Below are 19,809 nucleotides of genomic sequence, written 5' to 3'. Positions count from 1 at the left end.
CATAAGCAGAGCTTGGACTGCAGTACTGCAGCTTACCACTCTGTGCCACAGGGCTCCAAAAACGAGTGATAGGTCTGCCATTACCCAATAAAAGAGGTAATGTCTCCATATGATCTTTATTTTGGAGCAAAAGAAGAATTAAAAGACTTTTAGGCTCAGAAAAATTATTGCATTCACATGATACAGGGTCTCTACTCTACGTGCACCACAGCCACAGACTCTATTAGACTATGGTATCTTAAGATACCTCCATTGCAAACCTCTAGTTGGTAGGGCATTAAGGTGCACCAATGTAAAGGCACGTCTATAGTAAGGAACAGTTAAATAAGAACAGTAATTGGGGAGCTCACCAGGTAGAAGAATACCATCAAACTGAGTAGAAAAAAAAGTCATGCTTTAGAGATTGTGCTGTAAAAATTGTACATAAATACACATTTTAAAATAATTCGTATGGCTTTAAAATGGGGGGGGGGGGTTTCCTCTTCAGTTTCTTTAAGATTAATTTTCCACTTGTGGTGTGGATGAGATTCCCCCAAAAAACATGCTCTTGGGTTTCTGATAGTTCACTATGAGGCATTCTTCCAAGCAGGAAGAGACAAAAGCCTCTATCAGAGAGGACAATCCTGATGTTGTTCTTATAGGAGAACTGTATGATCAGCAAAAAGTAGGATTGAAACTTTAACTTTAACATTAGCAATAGATGGAGAATAACTGTCCTGGGCAGTTGATATATAAATTAAAAAATAGAGGTGGCAGCATAGGCCTTGACACACTCCCGGCTGTAGGGAAATTATTTTGGAAAGTTGTCCTTTAACCCATAGCAGACTTGTGCAGTGGGATTATTGCTGCATCCATCATGACCAATTTCTTTTTTGAGCCCATCATGTTTAAAAAGCATTAAGAGAGGATTAGATAAATTGAACAAAGACTGGCATGTTATTCATCTACTTCAGGCAGGCAAGCTCCTGACAGTCTGATCCTTCCACCCATCCTTGCCTCCAGGCCAGCAGCAAAAACAGTGAGGGACAGAAATGGCATAGTGTTGTACCCAAATGTGGTATCAGCAGTATTCTGGAAACTCTATGGTAATACCATAAAGCTTTAAGCATTGGCTGACAGTCTGGCTTTTCACTCAGTTATGATGTTGAAGCATCACATGAAGCCACATCCTACATTTGTCCTAACCCAAAAGTTCCTAGAGGTGCCTAGTGGTGGCCTGGCATGCTTAGTCATAGCAGAATTCCTCTGAATAATAATGCTGTGGAGGGAAACATCAGTAGGAAAACTGTTGCCTAAGTTCCATCTATGTTGACTTTCCAAAAGTCTCTAGCTAGCCAATGTTAGAAACACAATTCTGGATTAAATAGACCATTGGTCTAATACAGCAGCCTGTTCTTGCAGTCTTGGAATTCCAGCTACCATCTCTCTGCTAAATGACATCAAGAGGAGGGAATTGGCAGAGGAGAAGGGGCAGATGAGAGGTGGTTCTTCTACATACCACTTCACCTACCACTCTGCACTAGTCACAATTCTCCACCCCACTGCATTCAGATGGGTGTTTTGGCCCGACATGAGTGCTTCCCCCAGATGGATTAAAGGGGCATGGTCAGACAGGCACAGCTGCTGGTCTTTCCCCTCTCACACTCACCCTAGCAGAAGATGCGTCAAAGATGGGATTAAAAAGTCACAAAGTGAAATCTTGTGGCTACGGTTTCCAGCACTTTCCTCCCACATTTTTGAATATCTGACCATAGGGGAGGTCAAACAAAATGGATTGGTGGTGTGAACCCACCAATCCATTCCAGGCATTTTCTTCTTACTTTAAAGTCCAGTGGTGCCTTTATTTGCATGGACAGGGAATCTTTTAAACAAACCTTTCTAAATAGATGGTGTGGGTGTGCAGCACTGGTGTAGATGCTCCAATGTGCCCCCTGCTCAATATACAGGTGCATCAGGGTGCTGTGTCTGACCCTGCTACCCTGTTCCAGATTGAATCCGAAAAGTTAGCCCCACCTCTGATGTGCCCAGTACTGCTTGTCTGCTTGCAGCCCATGTGTTCCACATGTCTGCTTTGCCAAGGAGAAATGATAGCTAGAGTTTGTTCCTTGAGATAGTAATAATGTTTGCTGCCTCCAGGAAAAGAGTGAATAGTCTAAAGGAACCTTGAATATAAAGTGTTGTAAATTAGAAAAGAAGAAGTCTGAATGCAAGATGTCTGGTTGATGGATGTGGGTATTTATCTTCATTATAAATATAGCAAACCAAAGGTATCTCAAAATAATGTTTTCTAAGCCCTGGCTAAAATTTCATTAGCAGCTGTAGTGGAGTGTCTTCTATAGATCTCGATTTCCTCAGCTCTGGCTTCTCAAGTAATGCTGCTTGTAACTTTTATTTTATTTTATTATTTGCATTTTAACACATTATCTTGTCATGTGCAAAAGCTGTATCTCCTGAGCCCCAGCCTCTTTGGGGAAAGCATGAAAGTTTCTTCTGTCAAAGCTTTTTTTTTAAAAGAAAAAGAAACAAAGAACACTCACACAAAAAAAATTAAAGACTAATCCCCAGTGGCATACACAACCCACTCACTGAGTGAAATGATCCTAATTAAATGAATATTCCCCATTTCTCAAGAGACCAGGCAGAAAAAGATTTCTACAAAGATTACAGCGCGCTTATGAGGTTCAGAGTAAGCTTTATACTGAAGCAGGCTCAAGTCTGTAGTTGCAATTGGGAAATCTCCATTTGCATTAGCAGGAAAAATATGTAATTTGCTGACACTACAATTTGCTTTAAGCAGGCATTAGGTCCTGGGGAAATGTTCATGGTATAGACAAGACTGGCTTCAGCAAACAGCAGCTGATGCCCCTACGTTGCCTTGATGCTGGGGTGATCACAAGGTAATGTAAATTAAAAATTACATCAGCGTTTTTGTGAGGCTAATTAATTTCAATATGGAAGGGAAGTCATGATAACCATCCTTTTGAGATGCTTTTTTAAAATCGTTTTCCTTCTTGGAGGAAACTGCATCAACAAGTGCCACAGCATGGCTTCTTCATTGGTTGCAGATTTCCAGATAGGGCAGTGCTGCTATGGGAAGAAGGTGTTGCATGGGCTGATTTTCCCTGCATAGTATAGAAACTCTGTTGTTATTCTGAGAATGCAGAAAGTAGCTGCAATGCAGTGACTCCCACTCTACCAGTATAATGTAGGAAGGGAGCACAAGAAGCTTGGTGATAAGGGACAGAGAAAAATACTTTGAAAGTTCTGAGACAGTGTTAAAGTCACAATATATTCAGTATCATGAAAAGCATTTGGCTTTTAACAAAATTTTAAAGTGCCCAGTATATTTATGGCCAGTCCGTATGTGGTTATAGATATGTCTGAGAAGTAATGGTGACATTGCACTGGGCTATGTTTCCAGAATCTTGAGTCACAAAATAAGCTGTTTCTTGCAACCAACTAAAATAGAACTTGGATCTGCAGTCCACATCCTTAAGTGTGTGAGTGATGCCTTGAAACAGCACAGCTGCTATATAGCTATTTTATTCAATTATTTTATTGCTACTAGATTTATGTACAAGCAAGCAATTAATTAGACAAAAAGCAAATATTTATGCCCCTATTTTGCTAATGACTTTACCATTCATATATGCAAACATAATGTGTAAACTTCTCTTTTTAAATTTCACAAATTAGCAAAAGATGTATAAAATCTGTTATCTGGCATTTGTGCTTCATTAAACTTAAAATGTCAGGTACAGAAGCAGCTATGTTAAACTTAAAATGTCAGGTACAGAAGCAGCTACAGAAACAAGAAGAGCTAGCTTTCTGGCTAGAGCTCCATGAATTTGGAGTTCTGCAGTGTTAAAATTTACTAATTGAAGATTGAAATTTAATTTAATATATTTTTATTCCTGGTCATTTAAGACCAGTGACTTTAAGTTGATTGGAGCTCTGTCAGGACAATATAATACAGGACCTCGTAATATAAAAATATTCAACAACTCACTCCAGCCTCCAAAGCTTTTCCTCAGGTGTATGTGCATAGAACAAATTACCAAATGGTAGGATACAAAGTTCTGAAAGCATGAAACAAATGTTCATGTTGTTTCAGAAAAGTTGTGCATCAACAGTCACAGTTCCTAATAGCAGTTTGTCAGCAAGAATTTCTCCTTCAGATGAAATGAGTAAACTGAACTTCAAGTAATTCTATAGCAAAAATAAATCATTTGGAATTATAACCTAAAATGACAAACTTCCATAGAATATCAAGTGGACTACTGTACTTATTTATTAAAATATTTACAACCCACTTTTCCTGGTGGCTTAAGGCAGCTTGCGAATAATAATTAAAACATTACAGAGTAAGACCATTACAACAAAGAAAAGCCAAATATCCCACTTTCATCCACTATTCTTACCCTATCAAAAACTGTGGCTAACAAACAAGTCTTGTTCTGCCTCTTGAAAATCTCCACTAAGGATGACCCTCTTTTCAGGAAACCTTTTCCACAGAGTTAGGGTTCCCGTTCCCCCATTGGAGGTAGGGTTTTCCCTGACTTCAGGGCCTCCAGCCTGCTGCAATGGAACTGGCCAGCTGGGGGATCCCCACCCCCAAAGAGTACCGGCACACCCGACATGTCCAGTGCAATGACATCACCCAGAAGTGACATCATCACACCAAGCACATTACACTGGGGATGCTCTAGCATTTTTGGGGGAAACTCTATGATAAACAGTGCTAGCATGTCCCTCACGATGTGCCCAGCGCAATGATGTCACTTCCAGGTGATGTCATCATGACAGGCTCATCAGGTGTATATGAAGAGGATCTCATGGAGGTGGACCATCATCCCTGACCAGCAGCTGGGTAAAACCTGGCAACTCTACGCAGAATGGGAGCTGTGTTGGAGAAAACCCAGGCTCTGGTTGATGCCAGCTGGGCCACCTAAATTGCACATGGCAATCTGAAGACCATAGTTAGCGTTTGGTAACATATGCAAGGAGATGTTCCTTTAGATATGTAAGCTTTGCCACTTCCATAATCTTGTAGTGCTACTTTAGAAAGGAGGTTCCAAATCATGTGAAGGCAGGAGCAACACCTTCATTTTACCAGGTTTAGGGAAACTGTAAGCATTGTTTGAGTGTTGCCCAACTAATTATCACCATGTTTCCCAGTTCAGCCATTGGCTGAGAATGGTCCTTAAACATTCCAAGACTTAAAGGAAATACCAATTTCCAAGACTTATATGACATACTAATTTTCTTAAACAGGGGAGTCCTGTGCTACACTTAAATCAGTCAGGTTTGTTGCCTACATATATGCAATTAATTAGCCTTATATTTTGATTGCTTAAAACATTAGCACTCTTGCAATATTTTGTTTATTTAACAGTCTCTGATAACTGACAACAGGAGACATTTTTTTAAAGAAGTGGCACAGTTTCTGTCAATTCCTAGAGTTACCCTCTGTCCCTTCTAAGTTTCCCCAGGAGCTGATGTAGTGGTACAGAGGACATTTGAACAATGCCACAGCTGCACTGGCTTGTCTCTGAGTTACCCTAATATAGAGGTGTAAATTGCATTCTTCAAATTTCTTTAGGATTGTGTATGAACCAAGTAAGGGTGATAACTACAGCAAATTTACTGTTGCTTTCTTAGTAGTTCTGCCCATCATTACGGTAGTCTTTTAAGTTTTGCTAAAGTGACTTCTTTAGGCATATAATGATATGTATACACAAGGCTATTTCATGTACTGCTATATGACTTGCAATATAATTTAGAAATGTTGATTAATTTAAATTTCAGTGATGTCAAATTTCAGTGTCAGTTCAGTTTCAGTTTTCAAAACTTGAAAATCTATATTTTTAATGCAGCTGTTCCTTTCAGCTCTAGTTGGTGTGTATCTTTTTTTAACTTTATATATGACTATTCCTATGCCCAAGCTCACTTGATCATTACTAGATTACTATATCTAAATGTATTTTTGTACACAGTTTGGAAATTTTAGGTTATCATCTGTATAGATTAAGCATTGCCTTTAGATTTTTGCTGAGGAAAAAAAATGAAAATGTTAGCATTCCTTTGCAGGATTTAATTTCATTCTTTTGTTTCCCCTCATTTTATTATGCTTGCGTAATCAGGAAGTCGAGGTATGTTTGATTTTTTCTTGTTAATTTGTTAAAAATAAAGGCTATTTTACAATCCAAATATCAGCAAATTGTGATTTTTTTTTTGTTGTTGGTGTTTTCTGAGAGATGCCATTCATTTTCAGGTGTCTGGTGAAACCTGTTATTGGAACTCACAGAAAATGGCTTGCTATAGACAATTTAAAGCACCATACATAAAGAAAAATTATATAAATATATATAAAGAAAAATTCAGAACACCATTCAGCCAGAACTTGATACTTTTACTTCTCTTCCTGAAATACTTTAAAGTGCTTCACTTTGGTGATATTACCTCATAGAAAATTACAAGCTTCTAATGATTAGATCCAGAGATTCTAAACTGGCAAGTTGTGGTCTAGATGTGGCCCTCAAACAACTTTATCAGGCATCTGGCAGCCATACTAAATATATTTTCATGCTGAAAGAAATAGGGATTTCATTCTTTTAGCCATCCTCTTAGCTATATATGCAATACCTTGAGTGCATGTATGTGTATGCAGTACAAAACCTGAACATAGGCTGCTTCTCTGTGAAGTATTTATGGTGCATGACCACTCCTGACCCCAGAAAACTGGGAAATAAAGTGTCACCTAGGGTTTATAATTCTGGATTGGGAAATATCTGGAGATTTTTGGGGAGAGAGAGAGAGAGAGCCTGTGGCTGGACCAAAATTGCTGCACAGTCCACAGGAGAGAAGACACACTGTAAAATTACCCCCTCTCCACCCCCTCACCCCATTTTTTATTTATTAAGGTGTCAAGCACATGAGACAGGAACTCTCCCTCTCCTTCCCTCTCATTTTTACCCCTCCTTCCTAGGGCCAGCACCTTGGATCATCTCTTTCCTTGTACATTTAAAGTGACCTCGGTCTGAACTGAACCTACTTTTTTTTTGTATCAATCAACCAAAGTGTTTTACTATGGATTTCTATATGTACAGGCTGCGACTGTTGGTGCTGGTACTTTGTGATGGTGTTTTCCTGGACTTTTTGATTAGCCCACTACTGTTTCATTCCTCCCCCCCCCTCCAGTTTTTGGGGGGTTTTTGAATGAGAGAGAGCTGGGGCCGGTAGGGCTAGCCACTTAAGAGAAGATGCAGCCAAGCCCCATGCCCCCCCACCACCCCCAATATTTTTTTTTATCTCCTGGGCTCCTCCACCCAAAATTTTCTGGCTATAGTGCTGGACCTAAGACTCTGTGTCCAGGACTTTCCCAAGTCACTGCTGCCTTCGCTTGTTCCAAAGGAGGCCATGCCATGGCAAATCAATGCTGGAGGGGAGTGAGGCAGAGGTGAGCACTCACTGGAAGCTATGACTCCACTGATCAGCTGGCTTGGAGGTGAAGAGGCCAGGATTTTGGTGGCCCCAACATGACCTGGCATCAAGAGCAGAGTCGTGGTGACATAGAGGATGCCACCAGCAGAGACAGGGCTGGAAAAAGTTGCACCTGTGGGTAGTGTCAGACAGATCAGGCAGGCTCTAGGATTGGTTGCCTCACACATGGTTTTGGTCCCAGATGCAATCATGGGGGAGGAGCTGTGGAGGCCAAACCAATACTGGGGAGGTGAGTCCAGTCTGGAAAGAAACAGGGTAAGTGGAAAGATCCCATGGGGGAGGAACTGAGGAGGCCAAACCAATACTGGGGAGGTGAGTCCAGTCTGGAAAGAAACAGCTTGTCAATAAAACCCAATCTCAGTATGATAATCTCAGTAGTCCTAGCAGGTCCCAGTGTTTCCAGACATTGGGAAACTTTTTTGTTTATGATGAGGAAGGGGAGGATAACCCTCTTCCCTGAAGCCTTGGTTAAAAGGTATTTACTTATGTAATTCTAGGGGAAATGTTTTTTGTCTCCTCATTATAAGCTCAAAAATTAAGAAGCATTTTACTTTTTCAATAGGGAAACTACTTGGAGCTTGACTCGATAAGCTCCTAGATAGCACAGTTTATTTTTACTATGGTTGCAGATCATACATGTGCTCACTAGGGTTGTCAGGTCCAGTTCAAGCAATATCTGGGGACTTTGGGGGTGGAGCCAGAAACAAGGTTGTGACAAACCTGAATGAACTCCAAAGGGAGTTCTGACCATCACATTTCAAGGGACCACACACCTTTTCAATGCCTTCCCTCCATTGGAAATCATGCAAGATAGGGGCACCTTCTTTTGGGGCTCATAGAATTGGACCTCCTTGGTTCCAGTCTTTTTGAAACTCAGGGTAGTTTGAGGGGAGGCATTGGATGCTATGCTGCAAATTTGGTTCCTCTACCTCAAAACACAGCCCCCCCCCCCCGAGCCCCAGATACCTGTGGATCAATCCTCCATTACACCCAGGCCTCAGATTCAGTGGGAGCTCACAGGAGCATAGCTCCTGAACCTTTCTGACAGTTCCACCTCCTCCTCCCTACCTTGTCCATTGAATAGTAGGTGCAGCTGCATAACAATCTCTGCATGAGCACCACCTTTTTTTCTACAAAACAACTCCTCATTATACCCTATGGGGATCAGTTTCCATAGGGAATAATGGAGTGCCCAGCAGACATTTCCCTCCCCCCCATTTTGTGATGACCCTGGAGCAGGGGGAGGGCCTCCAAACCGGGGGATCCCCTGCCCTCACCTCGGGATTGGCAACCCTAGTGCTTGCTCAGTCTTCTGTGGAACCTTAAAAGTTAAGTCTTTAGCTGTGTGAATGAGCAGACTCACAAGTCCCATCCCCTCAGATCTTAGGAGCTTGGATAAACTGGTATATTCATATTCATATTATTGAAACTCTGGTGGAAAGCCTAAATGCACACATGAGCTCAACTGCATTTAAATTAAGAGAGATTAAGCAACTCATTAACTACATCATTCCACTTGAATGTACTACTCTGAAGTTGACCTGCCAAGGCACTTTCAGTAATAATTTAAGACTTGTAATTGAGTTAGTTGCAAGAAGAGGCTATATTTGACAAGATACCCCTAATGTTCATAACTAGAAACCACTACAACTAATATGTGGCTTAAACTGCACACAGTAGGATTTTTTGCCTTGTGATCAACCCCTGAAGTGTACTACACTGAAAGCCTCTTAATCTCATAAACAATTCAAAGTCAGGTCAGAAAGCAGAATGCAGCAGAGTGAAGTAGCAATGTAGTGGTAAAGTTCTTGGGGGCAGAAAGGTTTTGAGCATGTCTCTAAAAATAGCATATACATTTTCTAAATAAATAATTTCAGACTGTTTCAACATGCGAAAAACAGCAACACTTCTTGCAAGCAAAAGTCTAGGCAGCACACTTATTCTTTTCTTGTGGATTTACTGTTTTGTTTGCAAAGATATGAATTTTTGAAAGAACGTAAGAGAAGTCATGTTGGATCAGGCCAATGGCCCATCCAGTCCAACACTCTGTGTCACAAAGTGGCCAAAAAAAACAGGCACCATCAAGGGATCCAGCAGTAGGGCCAGGACACTAGAAGCCCTCCCCCAAGCAACAAGAATACAGAGCATTACTGCCCCAGACAGAGTTCCAACAATACGCTGTGGCTAATTGTCACTGATGGACCTCTGCTCCATATGTTATTCAATCCCCTCTTGAAGCTGTCTATGCTTGTAACCGCTACCACCTCCTGTGGCAGCGAATTCCATAGGTGAAGAAGTACTTCCTTTTATCCGTTCTAACCTGACTGCTCAACAATTTCATTGAATGTCCATGAGTTCTTGTATTGTGAGAAAGGGAGAAAATTACTTCTTTCTCTACCTATCCCATGCATAATCTTGTAAACCTCTATCATGTCACCCCTCAGTCAACGTTTCTCCAAGCATGGGATATATTTATTTCTTACATTTTAGTTACAGGAATGTAATTATTCTTTTACTAAATTATTCTATGTGTATAGATCAGGAGCCCCATGGCGCAGAGTGGTAAAGCTGCAGTACTGCAGTCTGAACTCTCTGCCCAAGACCTGAGTTCGATCCCAGTGGAAGCTGGTTTCAGGTAGCCGGCTCAGGTTGACTCAGCTTTCCATCCTTCCGAGGACAGGGAAATGAGCTTGCTGGGGGTGGGGGGGAAGTGTAGATGACTGGGGAAGGCAATGGCAAACTACCCCATAAAAAGTCTGCTGTGAAAACATTGTGAAAGTAACATCACCCCAGAGTCAGAAACGACTGGTGCTTGCACAGGGGACTACCTTTATCTTTTTACCTTTACCTTTATGTGTATAGATCAGCCTATAGACTCCCTCTGGTAGTGCTTCTGTGTCCAAGACAAGCAATCCTGGCATGAAATAAAATAAGATCAAGACTGTATGGATTCTGAGATTCTTTATGTGATACAGTACATACAGCAGCATACAGTAATTGTTTATTACTACTACTTCTCATTGTCCTTTTCCTGATGCCTAAAGCATTTAAGTAATAGACTGAAGTTTTCTGTGAGCTGAAAAATCTCCACTCACCTTCTTTTCCAAAACCTTGGATGGATGGATGGATGGATGGATGGATGGATGGATGGATGGATGGATGGATGGATGGATGGATAGATAGATAGATAGATAGATAGATAGATAGATAGATAGATAGATAGATAGATAGATAGATAGATAGATAGATAGATAGATAGATAGATAGATAGATAGATAGATAGATAGATAGATACTCCACATGTAGCTACAATGCAGGGAGAGGCAGAACTAGACTATGGTTTTCCCCATTTAAAGGAAGATGCAGGGGAATTTTGGGGCTATGGGGTGTCCCAGCATCACCACAGCTACCCCTTTTATAAAGGCATGAGGAGGGGAAAGGATAGAGGTTGAAGGCAGTAGTATCAGAAGTCATTGACACCAGTGAAGGGGTGTGTGGAGATAATTCCCAAAGTACGTGTAACCATTATGTCTGGTGCACATTTTCATACACCCATCTGGAAGCAACCTCAATTGGATTTGAATTATTTTTTTTTTTTTTAAAAAATGCAAACCAGATAGGAAAGGACTGAGAAAAGAACCAGTAGAAAGGAATTAAGATACTGGTAGAAAATTTTAGAAAGAAAATGTGCCACTGTCTCCTGATTGGGATAATTAAAATGACATAATCAAAAGATAGTTTTGGTATAATAAAAATAATGAAAGAATTAAATGGAAAGTAGTAGAAAACAGAGAATAGTTTTTAAGGAGATGAAGTGAATCAAAAGTAGTAGAAATGGAAAAGATACAGTCTTGTAACTGGAGAAAATGAAGGGAAGAAATGAACAGTCAGACAACAGTTGATGATCTGCATTTGGATGTGAACAAAGATCATGCCTCTCTGTACTCTTAATGGATCTGTCGGCAGCATTCAATACCATGAACCATGTCATTTTGTTGAGACATTTGGAAGCAGAAGATTAAGGGTTCTTGGATTGGTTTAAATAGTTCCTTATAGGCAGGTTCTTGAGGTTTGCTTTTGGAATGTTATCAGTATGGGGCTTGTGGGGTTCCTCAGAGCTCAGTCTTATCCCTCATGCTATTCAATTTCTACATTAAGCACTTAGGAAAAATCCTTTGTGAATCTGCATTAGGCCATCATTAACACATGATGGCACCTAGCTCTATTTTTTAAGTCCAAATCACCTGATGATTTAGAGGTCCTGAACCCTTGCCTTACTGCTGTGGAACAAATTGAAATGGAATCCTGATAAGACAGAGGTCCTGCTGGTTGAGAAGGCTTGGGGGATATTATACTCCTTATTTTTGATGGGCCCAGGGGTCGTTTTGTAGAAAAACAGGTGTTGGAGCTCATGAGCATAACTCATGAGCATATGCTGCCCCCCACCATCCAAAAGCAACCTGACACAAGAAAGGAGAACCCTGGGCAAGCAAGGCCTGCTTGGGCTGGCTAAAAATCCAGCCAGCCCAAGCAGGCCTCACTCACCTGGGGCTCTCCTTGGCTGCCCCCTCCCCAGTCAAAAGGCCAGCAAGCCACCTGCCACCCAAAATCACATAAGAAGTGGAAAAAGAGTGGTGGGGGCTTCTCCAGGGGATAATGAGGGCTGCTGGGAGCATGGCAAAGCTCCTGGTGGCTGGCTGCCCGCCCACTGCCCTAATCCAGGGATTGTTATGCAGCTGCAGCTACTATTCAATGGACAAGGTAGATGGGGAACCATCAGAGAGGTTCAGGAGCTATGCTTCTGTGAGCTCCTGCTGAATCCAAGGCCTGGATGGGCCCATCTGTCTCAGCAGCCTAGAGGTTATTCTGCATCCAGCACTATTACTGGAGAAGCAAGTTAATGCAGCTGCAAAGAAGGCATTCTGCATGCATCATTTAGCATGGATTCACCAGACCTGGCCACATGGATCTATGGTACACTTACTTTGAGGCTAGACTATTTTCATACAATCAACATGGGTCAGCCATTAAATACAATGTGGAAACTCAAGCTGCTTGCAGAATGTGACAACCTGGTTACTATCAGGCACTAGATGGGAATCATGTCACAACCATTTGGTAGATGCTGTATCAGTTACTGATCAGTTACCTAGTTCAATTCAAGCCTTAATGGCCTTGGACCCAGATATATGCAGAACCACTTCTCCTGCGATGCTTGGCTGAGACAACTTTGATCATCTGAACAAAACCTTCTAAAGATGTGCCACCTTGCAAATGGCTGAAATTGGTAGCTGCCCATGCATGTATGTTTTCAGTGGTAGTTCCCAACTTGTAGAATGGTTTTGCAGAATGTGTAAAATAGTTATGTTAAAGAGGACATTAAAAAAACAGATTAGAAGTGTAGTAGAATGGAAGAGTCCAGGAGGGCACCTTTATAATGGAATAGGATTGTAGTCAATTGCAATGATTATTGGAGGCATCACCGGCTTTTATTGTATTGTCTTAGATAGTTCATTGTTCACTTTGTTTTCTAATTCTGTAATCTTGTCCTGTTGCATTGTTAATTGGTTGTTTTATGCTGTCTGTACTGCTTTATATTGTGTAATTTGTCTTGAGTGTCAACAAGAAAGTCTGAGCACCTTTATATAGGACAACGCAAGGATGACCACCTTTATATAGGACACTCCAAGTTCGCAGAAAAATCTGAAAGTATGAAAAAATACTTCATGGGGTTTAACTCTCCCTAGAAAGAAGAATGTTATATGTGCACGTGCAGACAATGCACCTACCTCCTATGTTGCCAGCAGAGCCCAAGAGTAGCAGTTGTGATAGTGGTGGTGGTGGGGAATGGCTGCACCAGGTCTAATGGTGGAGGCCAGGAGCCATGGAAGGCCTGAAAGTAGGAATGAAGGGTGATCATGGAACCACGTCAGACATGAAGGTCAGGAGACATGATGGGCCAAGACTGGTGATGATAGGGGGAGGCTGGGATCCCAGTGGGTATCGTGGGTAACCAGTTATATATCTTAATAGCCAACTGTACTCCAATCTTTAGATAATTAAATCCACAGATCAGGGCTCAGTGAAGCACAAAAAGTTTGTCCTGCAATCTTGGGGGGGCCTTTATGTTTGCAGCAAAATCTAAACACCTGGAAAAAGGAGCGCACATCCCCCCAAACAAGGGGACATTATCTGTGCATGTGCACCCCTCTTCTGGAGGGGTGAAAGGGAGCTGCTGTAGCCAGTTAGTGGCGCACTTCAGCTGTGCAGCTTAGCTGCAGGTGGGAGGTGAAGACTCTCCAAAGTCCAGGCCTGGCACAGCTCCCTGCCCCCCCCCCCATCAGCACTGCTAGCCCTGAGGTGGAGGGGAGCCATCACCACAGTTAAGCTGGCATCTAGCAGGATGGGAAGGAGCCGCTGCTGCCATGGTACAGGTGTGCTAGGTGCCACTGTACCACAATTGAAGTTGGACAGGCTGGGGGTATCTCACCATGATTTTTAAGGGTTCCCACTTGTCATTCCTAAAGACTTAAACTAATTCCATAACAAAGCAAGAGAAATATTTCTGATGGTAAATGTCCATAGATGTGCAACAGGAAATTGGGGTTTATCCATCCACACTATTCCCTCTCTTCTTCCAAAAATATTTGCCAGATATATCTTGGCACCTGGTAGGTGATGGGGGGGGGGGCACAAATTTACATCAAGGTCTGTGTGTAGGGGGGTAATCAGCATTCCACAGTGCAGTTATGTCACTCTAAGTGCAACCTGTAAATGATATCTTATTGCTGAGAGTGACATTAGCATTCACCCAAAACTATGATTTAACAATAGTGTGGGCTGAATGCCAGAGCATCACCGTATGTGATAACATTGCTTCTGGATCACACTGGAAGGGTGATCATCATGTATCACATTTTACAAGTGTCGCATTTCACATGTATCACATTTCACTGGTCATTTTCTTCCCGCTGCCCAGTTGAGTAGCAGCTAGTGTTGCCAGAGGCTAGGGAATGCTTCCCCACTGCTAGCCAGCTGGCTGGTGGGAAAAATCCTGCCCTCAACTAGTGCAAAAGGCAATGTGATGATGCCACCAGGCATCATCTCTGTGGTAAAATTGGTTACCAACCATAGAGTTTTGCCCAAAAATGAGAGCAGGAGTGTCAAATTCATTTGTTATAAGGGACAGATCTGACATAAATGAGACCTTGTCAGACCAAGCCATGTGTGTCATAAAATGTAATACTAGGTGGCAAAGAAATAAACTTTATAAAGGACACAAACATAATTAAAAAATGTTTAAAACTTAAAACATGCTTAAAACATTCGCACTCTTGCAATATTTTGTTTATTTAACAGTCTCCGATAACTGACACCTCTCGCTCTGAATTATTGCATCAAAAACTGGAGCTTATGTCTGTGCTGTAGCATTTCTTGAGTATGCTTTTCAGGTGTTGTTCAGGTGTGTATTTGTAAGTTGCAAACTTTTGATTCATTGACATTCATAACAGAAATCTCATGGTCAATGCTTTGAGCGTAAGACCCAGAGGAAAACATGAAATGGCTGGGCATTGTGAGCTTTTGTAGATAAGTTGCTTCCTGTGCTGGTCAAGAACATGTGAAGACACCATGGCACTGACTGAGGACTATGTTTGTCTATAAAACTATAGTCTTCCCCAGATAAACAACTACAACTCCTATGTGGCAGTGCAAGACTAGAGAGACGGCAATATACAGTGTACAGTGGTCAGTATCAGCTACAATCTGGGAAGTCTAAATTCAAAATCCCCAGTCTGCAAAGGAAATGCCCCCCCCCCCCCCCGCCAATAGCAAGGCAAAAAGATTGGTTGATCTTAAAGGTGCTTTCATTGTATATATCCTGTGCAATTGAGGGAATTGGGCAAAGTAAGCTCTCACTCTTTCCCTGCCTCTGCCTCTCTTCCTTCCCAAGGGATGAGGAGGGGAAAGAGCCTCAGCCAGTGGAGGACCAAGAGGCTTGGCTCAGTAGCTCTGCTGTGTGCTTAAGAGACTGGCAAAGCAAGCTGCAATGCAGAAGAAAGCAAGAGAGAGGGAGAAGGAAACAGATGACAGTGAGTTGCTCACGGGTCACATACAAGCCCTGTGGGAGATGGATACAGCCCAAGGGCCACTCATTTGACACCCCTTAACATGAATGTCACCCTCCCTGACATAGGCAACAAGATGACATAACTTTTGGGTGATGTCACTGTGCCATGTGGAGTTTATGCATCTGGGAAGAACTCCTAGAGAAGGCCAAGGATTCCCCTGCCAGCTGCCAGATAGGATCTGGAAATCTTACAGACATGTTGTGCACCTTGTTGGTCTCCTGTGAATGTATTGTAATGATTGGGTTCCAGGGATAAATAAGCCTCCAAACTGAAGAAAGACGGATGAAATGTCTTGATATCTAGAACAGATGTCTTTGGAAGGGCTTCTTTTCGTTCCATGAACTAAATTCTGGAAAATTGTCACTCCTTGGTGATTGGAAAGACTGCTTTTGAACCGTCTTTCATTAATGTCTTCTTGCTACATGCTCTTGTCTATTTGAAGTTCTATGTGCAAGCTCTGTCAGGACACCACAGACCTTTACATTACAGCGTGTTGTTTAAAATTTATGGTGTCTCTTAGCGGTTTTTTTTTTTTAATTTACATAGCTGGATAGGACCTGGCAACCCTAGTGGCAGCAGGTAGTGGCAGTGAGGGCCAGGAGAAGATCTTATGCCATCAGAGGAATATGACATTGCTACATCCAAGCCACAGGCATTAAAACACAAGAGGCATGCCACTGAAACGTGAAGCCTTTTTCCTCTTAAGGTGGGACCTGAAATTCTGCTATTCCAGTGGATCTCCAGATGACAGAGATCAGTTTCCATTTAGGAAGTGGTAGCTTCAGACGGTAGATTGTATAGCATCATATCCTAACTAAGTTCTTTCCTGCCAACTTCAGATTAGGAAATTCTTGGGGAACAGAGCCTAAGAAGAATGGAGTTTGGGAAGAGGAATGAGTTTAGTAGAGATGTGATGCCATGCAGTCCACTCTCTGAAACTGCCATTTTTTTCTCCAGGAAAACTGATCACTGTCATCTGGAGATCAGTTGGAATTTCAGGAGAACTCCATTTCCTACCAGGAGGTTGGCAACCTTAGCTTTCTTCCTTTCCCAAACTCTGGGCTCCCAAACTCTGGACACCCTCCCATCCCCATGGCTTTTCCAAGCTGGAGTTGGCAATCCTACTCCTGCTTCCAGTTGGGGACATGTGGTGATTCAACCTTCTTTCCCAAACAAAGGTATATACTGGTAAAGAGGTATATTTTAGAACAAAAAAAAAATCTGGATCATACATGGGGAGGAGCAGAGGGGCTTGTGGAGGGGAAGGCAAAAATTCTGGAGGAGCAGAGCATCTGACTTGCCCATTCATATGTCTTTTGCTCTCAACTCATACAACATAAGTTTGCTGCATTTCTTCTATATACAAGGTTTTCAAACCACAGTCGCACGTTAATACTTTTGACAAAGTTTTGTACATTTTTAGAGACATTTCCCTTTAAACACTACATACTATTTACCACTGGTGGTTTTCATATGCTAGCTATCACTGTCACAAAAGCAGACCTGGCATGACTATTGTTCATTACCACATGTATACACAGAGAACACCAATTTAGCACTTGAATGTGTGAAGAAACCCTTTTGATGCTGATATGACAGCATATAATTTTATATTTATTGTTAAAATAAAGAATACTTACATTTTAACAAAGGTTTTTTTCCCCCTTCATTTAGGATGACTATTTCAGAAACTGGAATCCAAACAAGCCTTTTGATCAAGGTAAAATAAATATTAATTTTGTTTTTTATTGTTGTGAAAGCTGAGTTGGTTCCACTGTGGAGGAACTGGAATTTATTTTAGAATTCTCTCTAAGGTTCCTTCAGGATTTGGAACTACTCAAAGCAATGAAGTTCCATTTTCCCACAGCTTTCCCCTTCTCCTTCTGATTACATAATCATGTGCATATGTTTAAAAATTCACTTTTGCTAGGACATGGGTTCTGAGTGCAATGCGAAGTGAATTATTCAGTAACCATTAACTGTCTTGTTGAACCACAAATGAAATAAGTAATGTATGTGTAATTGCTTTGACTATCTCTGCCACTCAGAATTCCATTAGCTGAATAAAGATCGAGTTCCATATAAGAATATTTTGTCAGATGCTTATTCAGTATGAAGCATGTTGAATATCTACTGTTGATACAATCCTAATATAACTTGCTCTACTTTGGTCTCTTTAAATTCAAGCTGTTACAAAGAAAATGGATTGTGTGTGCATCCCGAGGGCCAATTCATACAGCACAGTTATCCCCACCCAAAAATGTTGTACTAGTGACAAAGTCAACAGAAGTGCATACCAACATTCATAGCGACATACTCTGTTTTAAGAGAAAACAGGGTTGGGCAACAGATAGTGTTGGATCTTCCGAACGTGCTATTGGAAATACCTTGTTCAAGTGTATTCTTCCCACTTTCCACTTACTCCAGCAGCACCTTACCACCATCGCCATGCCCTGAAAACTTTCTGCTGCATTTTGAGGAACTCTTATAAATAAAGTGGCATGTGAGGAGTGAGGAGGTGGTGGATGAATAGAGTGTGATTTCTCATGGTTATATAAGTACGGCAAACCTCAAATCAAGTTTGCTGCACTCACACCAGAGGAAGGAGGTGATATTGCCTGATTTCTCTTTATTTCAGTTTCCATTTCATGGTGATTTCTATTTATGAAGTCCCCAGGTTTTTTAGCAAAGGATTTCTGAGGTATATGGGGACTGCTGGGGGAAAGGAAAAGCAAGGAAGGCCCCTGTATGTGAGCACTTTCTTCTCACACACCCATAACTCTTAAGGCTCTAAACAAATAATAAATATTATATTTCTCAGTTATGTTGGTATGTACTTTACTCATTTGTGCAGAAATTGAATCATGGAAGCAGTATCTGTATTACAAAACTGTGCAAATATGGTAACCATTCCTGTTATTTCAACAGGGCTTTTTGAATGTGTATAAAATTGGGTTATAATGAGAGAATTGTACCAACTAAAGAGAAACATCTATGAATGCGATATTTCTTGTATTTCCATATAATTTCATAGTCTATACATGCAATATTTGCAAATTATGCATATGTATGTATTTTTCAAATATATATGTACGCATGTATTTTGTGTGTGTGTGTGTGTGCACCATAATATGGAATGGATGGGCACAAGCTGAACAATGAGCCAGAGTTTGAACATGAACTGAGTCAGTTCATGGTTCATTTTGAACTGGTTCATTTGATTGTATCGTACCCAAACCCAAAAATGAACTGCCTTTTTCATTTGGTGGTTCAAGTAGTTCATTTTTGTGGTTGTTCTGCAGACAGCCTGGCACTGATTCAAGCAATTTCTAGGCAACATTGGGGAAGAGCCCTTGAAATACCCATAGCAGTTGTCCATAGCTTGATTGGCTGCTCTGGAAGCCAACCAACAGGCCCACCCTCCCTTAGGTAGGCAGTGAGGCGGAAGAGGGCTGTGCACTCACAGGTGCTCATAGCCTACATGCCAGCCCTGCCAACCATGGAGACCCTCTGTGGGAGCAGATTTGTATATATGCCACAGCCTGAGTCAGCTGCTTTCACTTTGCAGCAGGAAGAGGATGGAATTAGTTAGAAAGAGAGTTAGTGAGATAGGCTTGCTGCAGGGGAGACGGGACAAGTCTCCCAGCTGGAAAGGTGTTCCTCTTGATCTATTTGCTTTGCTGTAGCTTTTATTTTCTCAGAAAGAAAACTTGCTATGTTGTGCTGTGGTCCTGAGCCACACACCCTGCCTTTCCCTGTCATTGCTAGGTGTATGAGCAGGAGTTCTCTTCTAAGTTTTCTTTTGTTTTGAATGTTTTCTTATTTGCTGGGGTAGCTTTTGTTTAGGGAAAAAAAAAACAAATCTTGCTGTGCCAGTTTCAGAAACCTGAGACACACACACACCCTGCTTCCCCTTGCCATTGCTAGGTGGTGGGAGGGGGGAGTTCTCTTTTAAGTTTCCTTTTGTTTTCTTATTTCCTGGAGTAACTTTTATTTGAGGGAAAAAAAAACCCAAACCCCCTTGCTGCGCTGTTTTCAGAGACGTGTGCCACATACTGCCTCTCCTTGCCGTTACAGAACTTTAACTCCCATCACTTCAATTTGACTCAGTTCTTCAGATTCCCTTCCTGAAAATAGTGGCTGCGGCATGGGTACATGCTCTACACTTTACACAGTG

General features: G+C 41.6%; 1 protein-coding gene across 1 annotated transcript in view; it reads left to right on the top strand.

Moving 5' to 3' along the window:
- SPOCK1 (SPARC (osteonectin), cwcv and kazal like domains proteoglycan 1) overlaps positions 1 to 19,809 on the top strand; it is a 975,317-nt gene that overhangs the window by 242,301 nt on the left and 713,207 nt on the right. Inside the window, exon 3 of the mRNA XM_060240415.1 lies at positions 17,307 to 17,352. Within this exon, the coding sequence (XP_060096398.1) occupies positions 17,307 to 17,352 (46 nt within the window). The remainder of the gene's footprint in view (positions 1 to 17,306; positions 17,353 to 19,809) is intronic.

The sequence above is a fragment of the Heteronotia binoei genome, chromosome 5 (assembly GCF_032191835.1).
Source record: "Heteronotia binoei isolate CCM8104 ecotype False Entrance Well chromosome 5, APGP_CSIRO_Hbin_v1, whole genome shotgun sequence".
NCBI lineage: Eukaryota > Metazoa > Chordata > Lepidosauria > Squamata > Gekkonidae > Heteronotia > Heteronotia binoei.
Note: the sequence above shows the minus strand (reverse complement) of the source record. Positions and strands in the feature narration are given on the sequence as shown.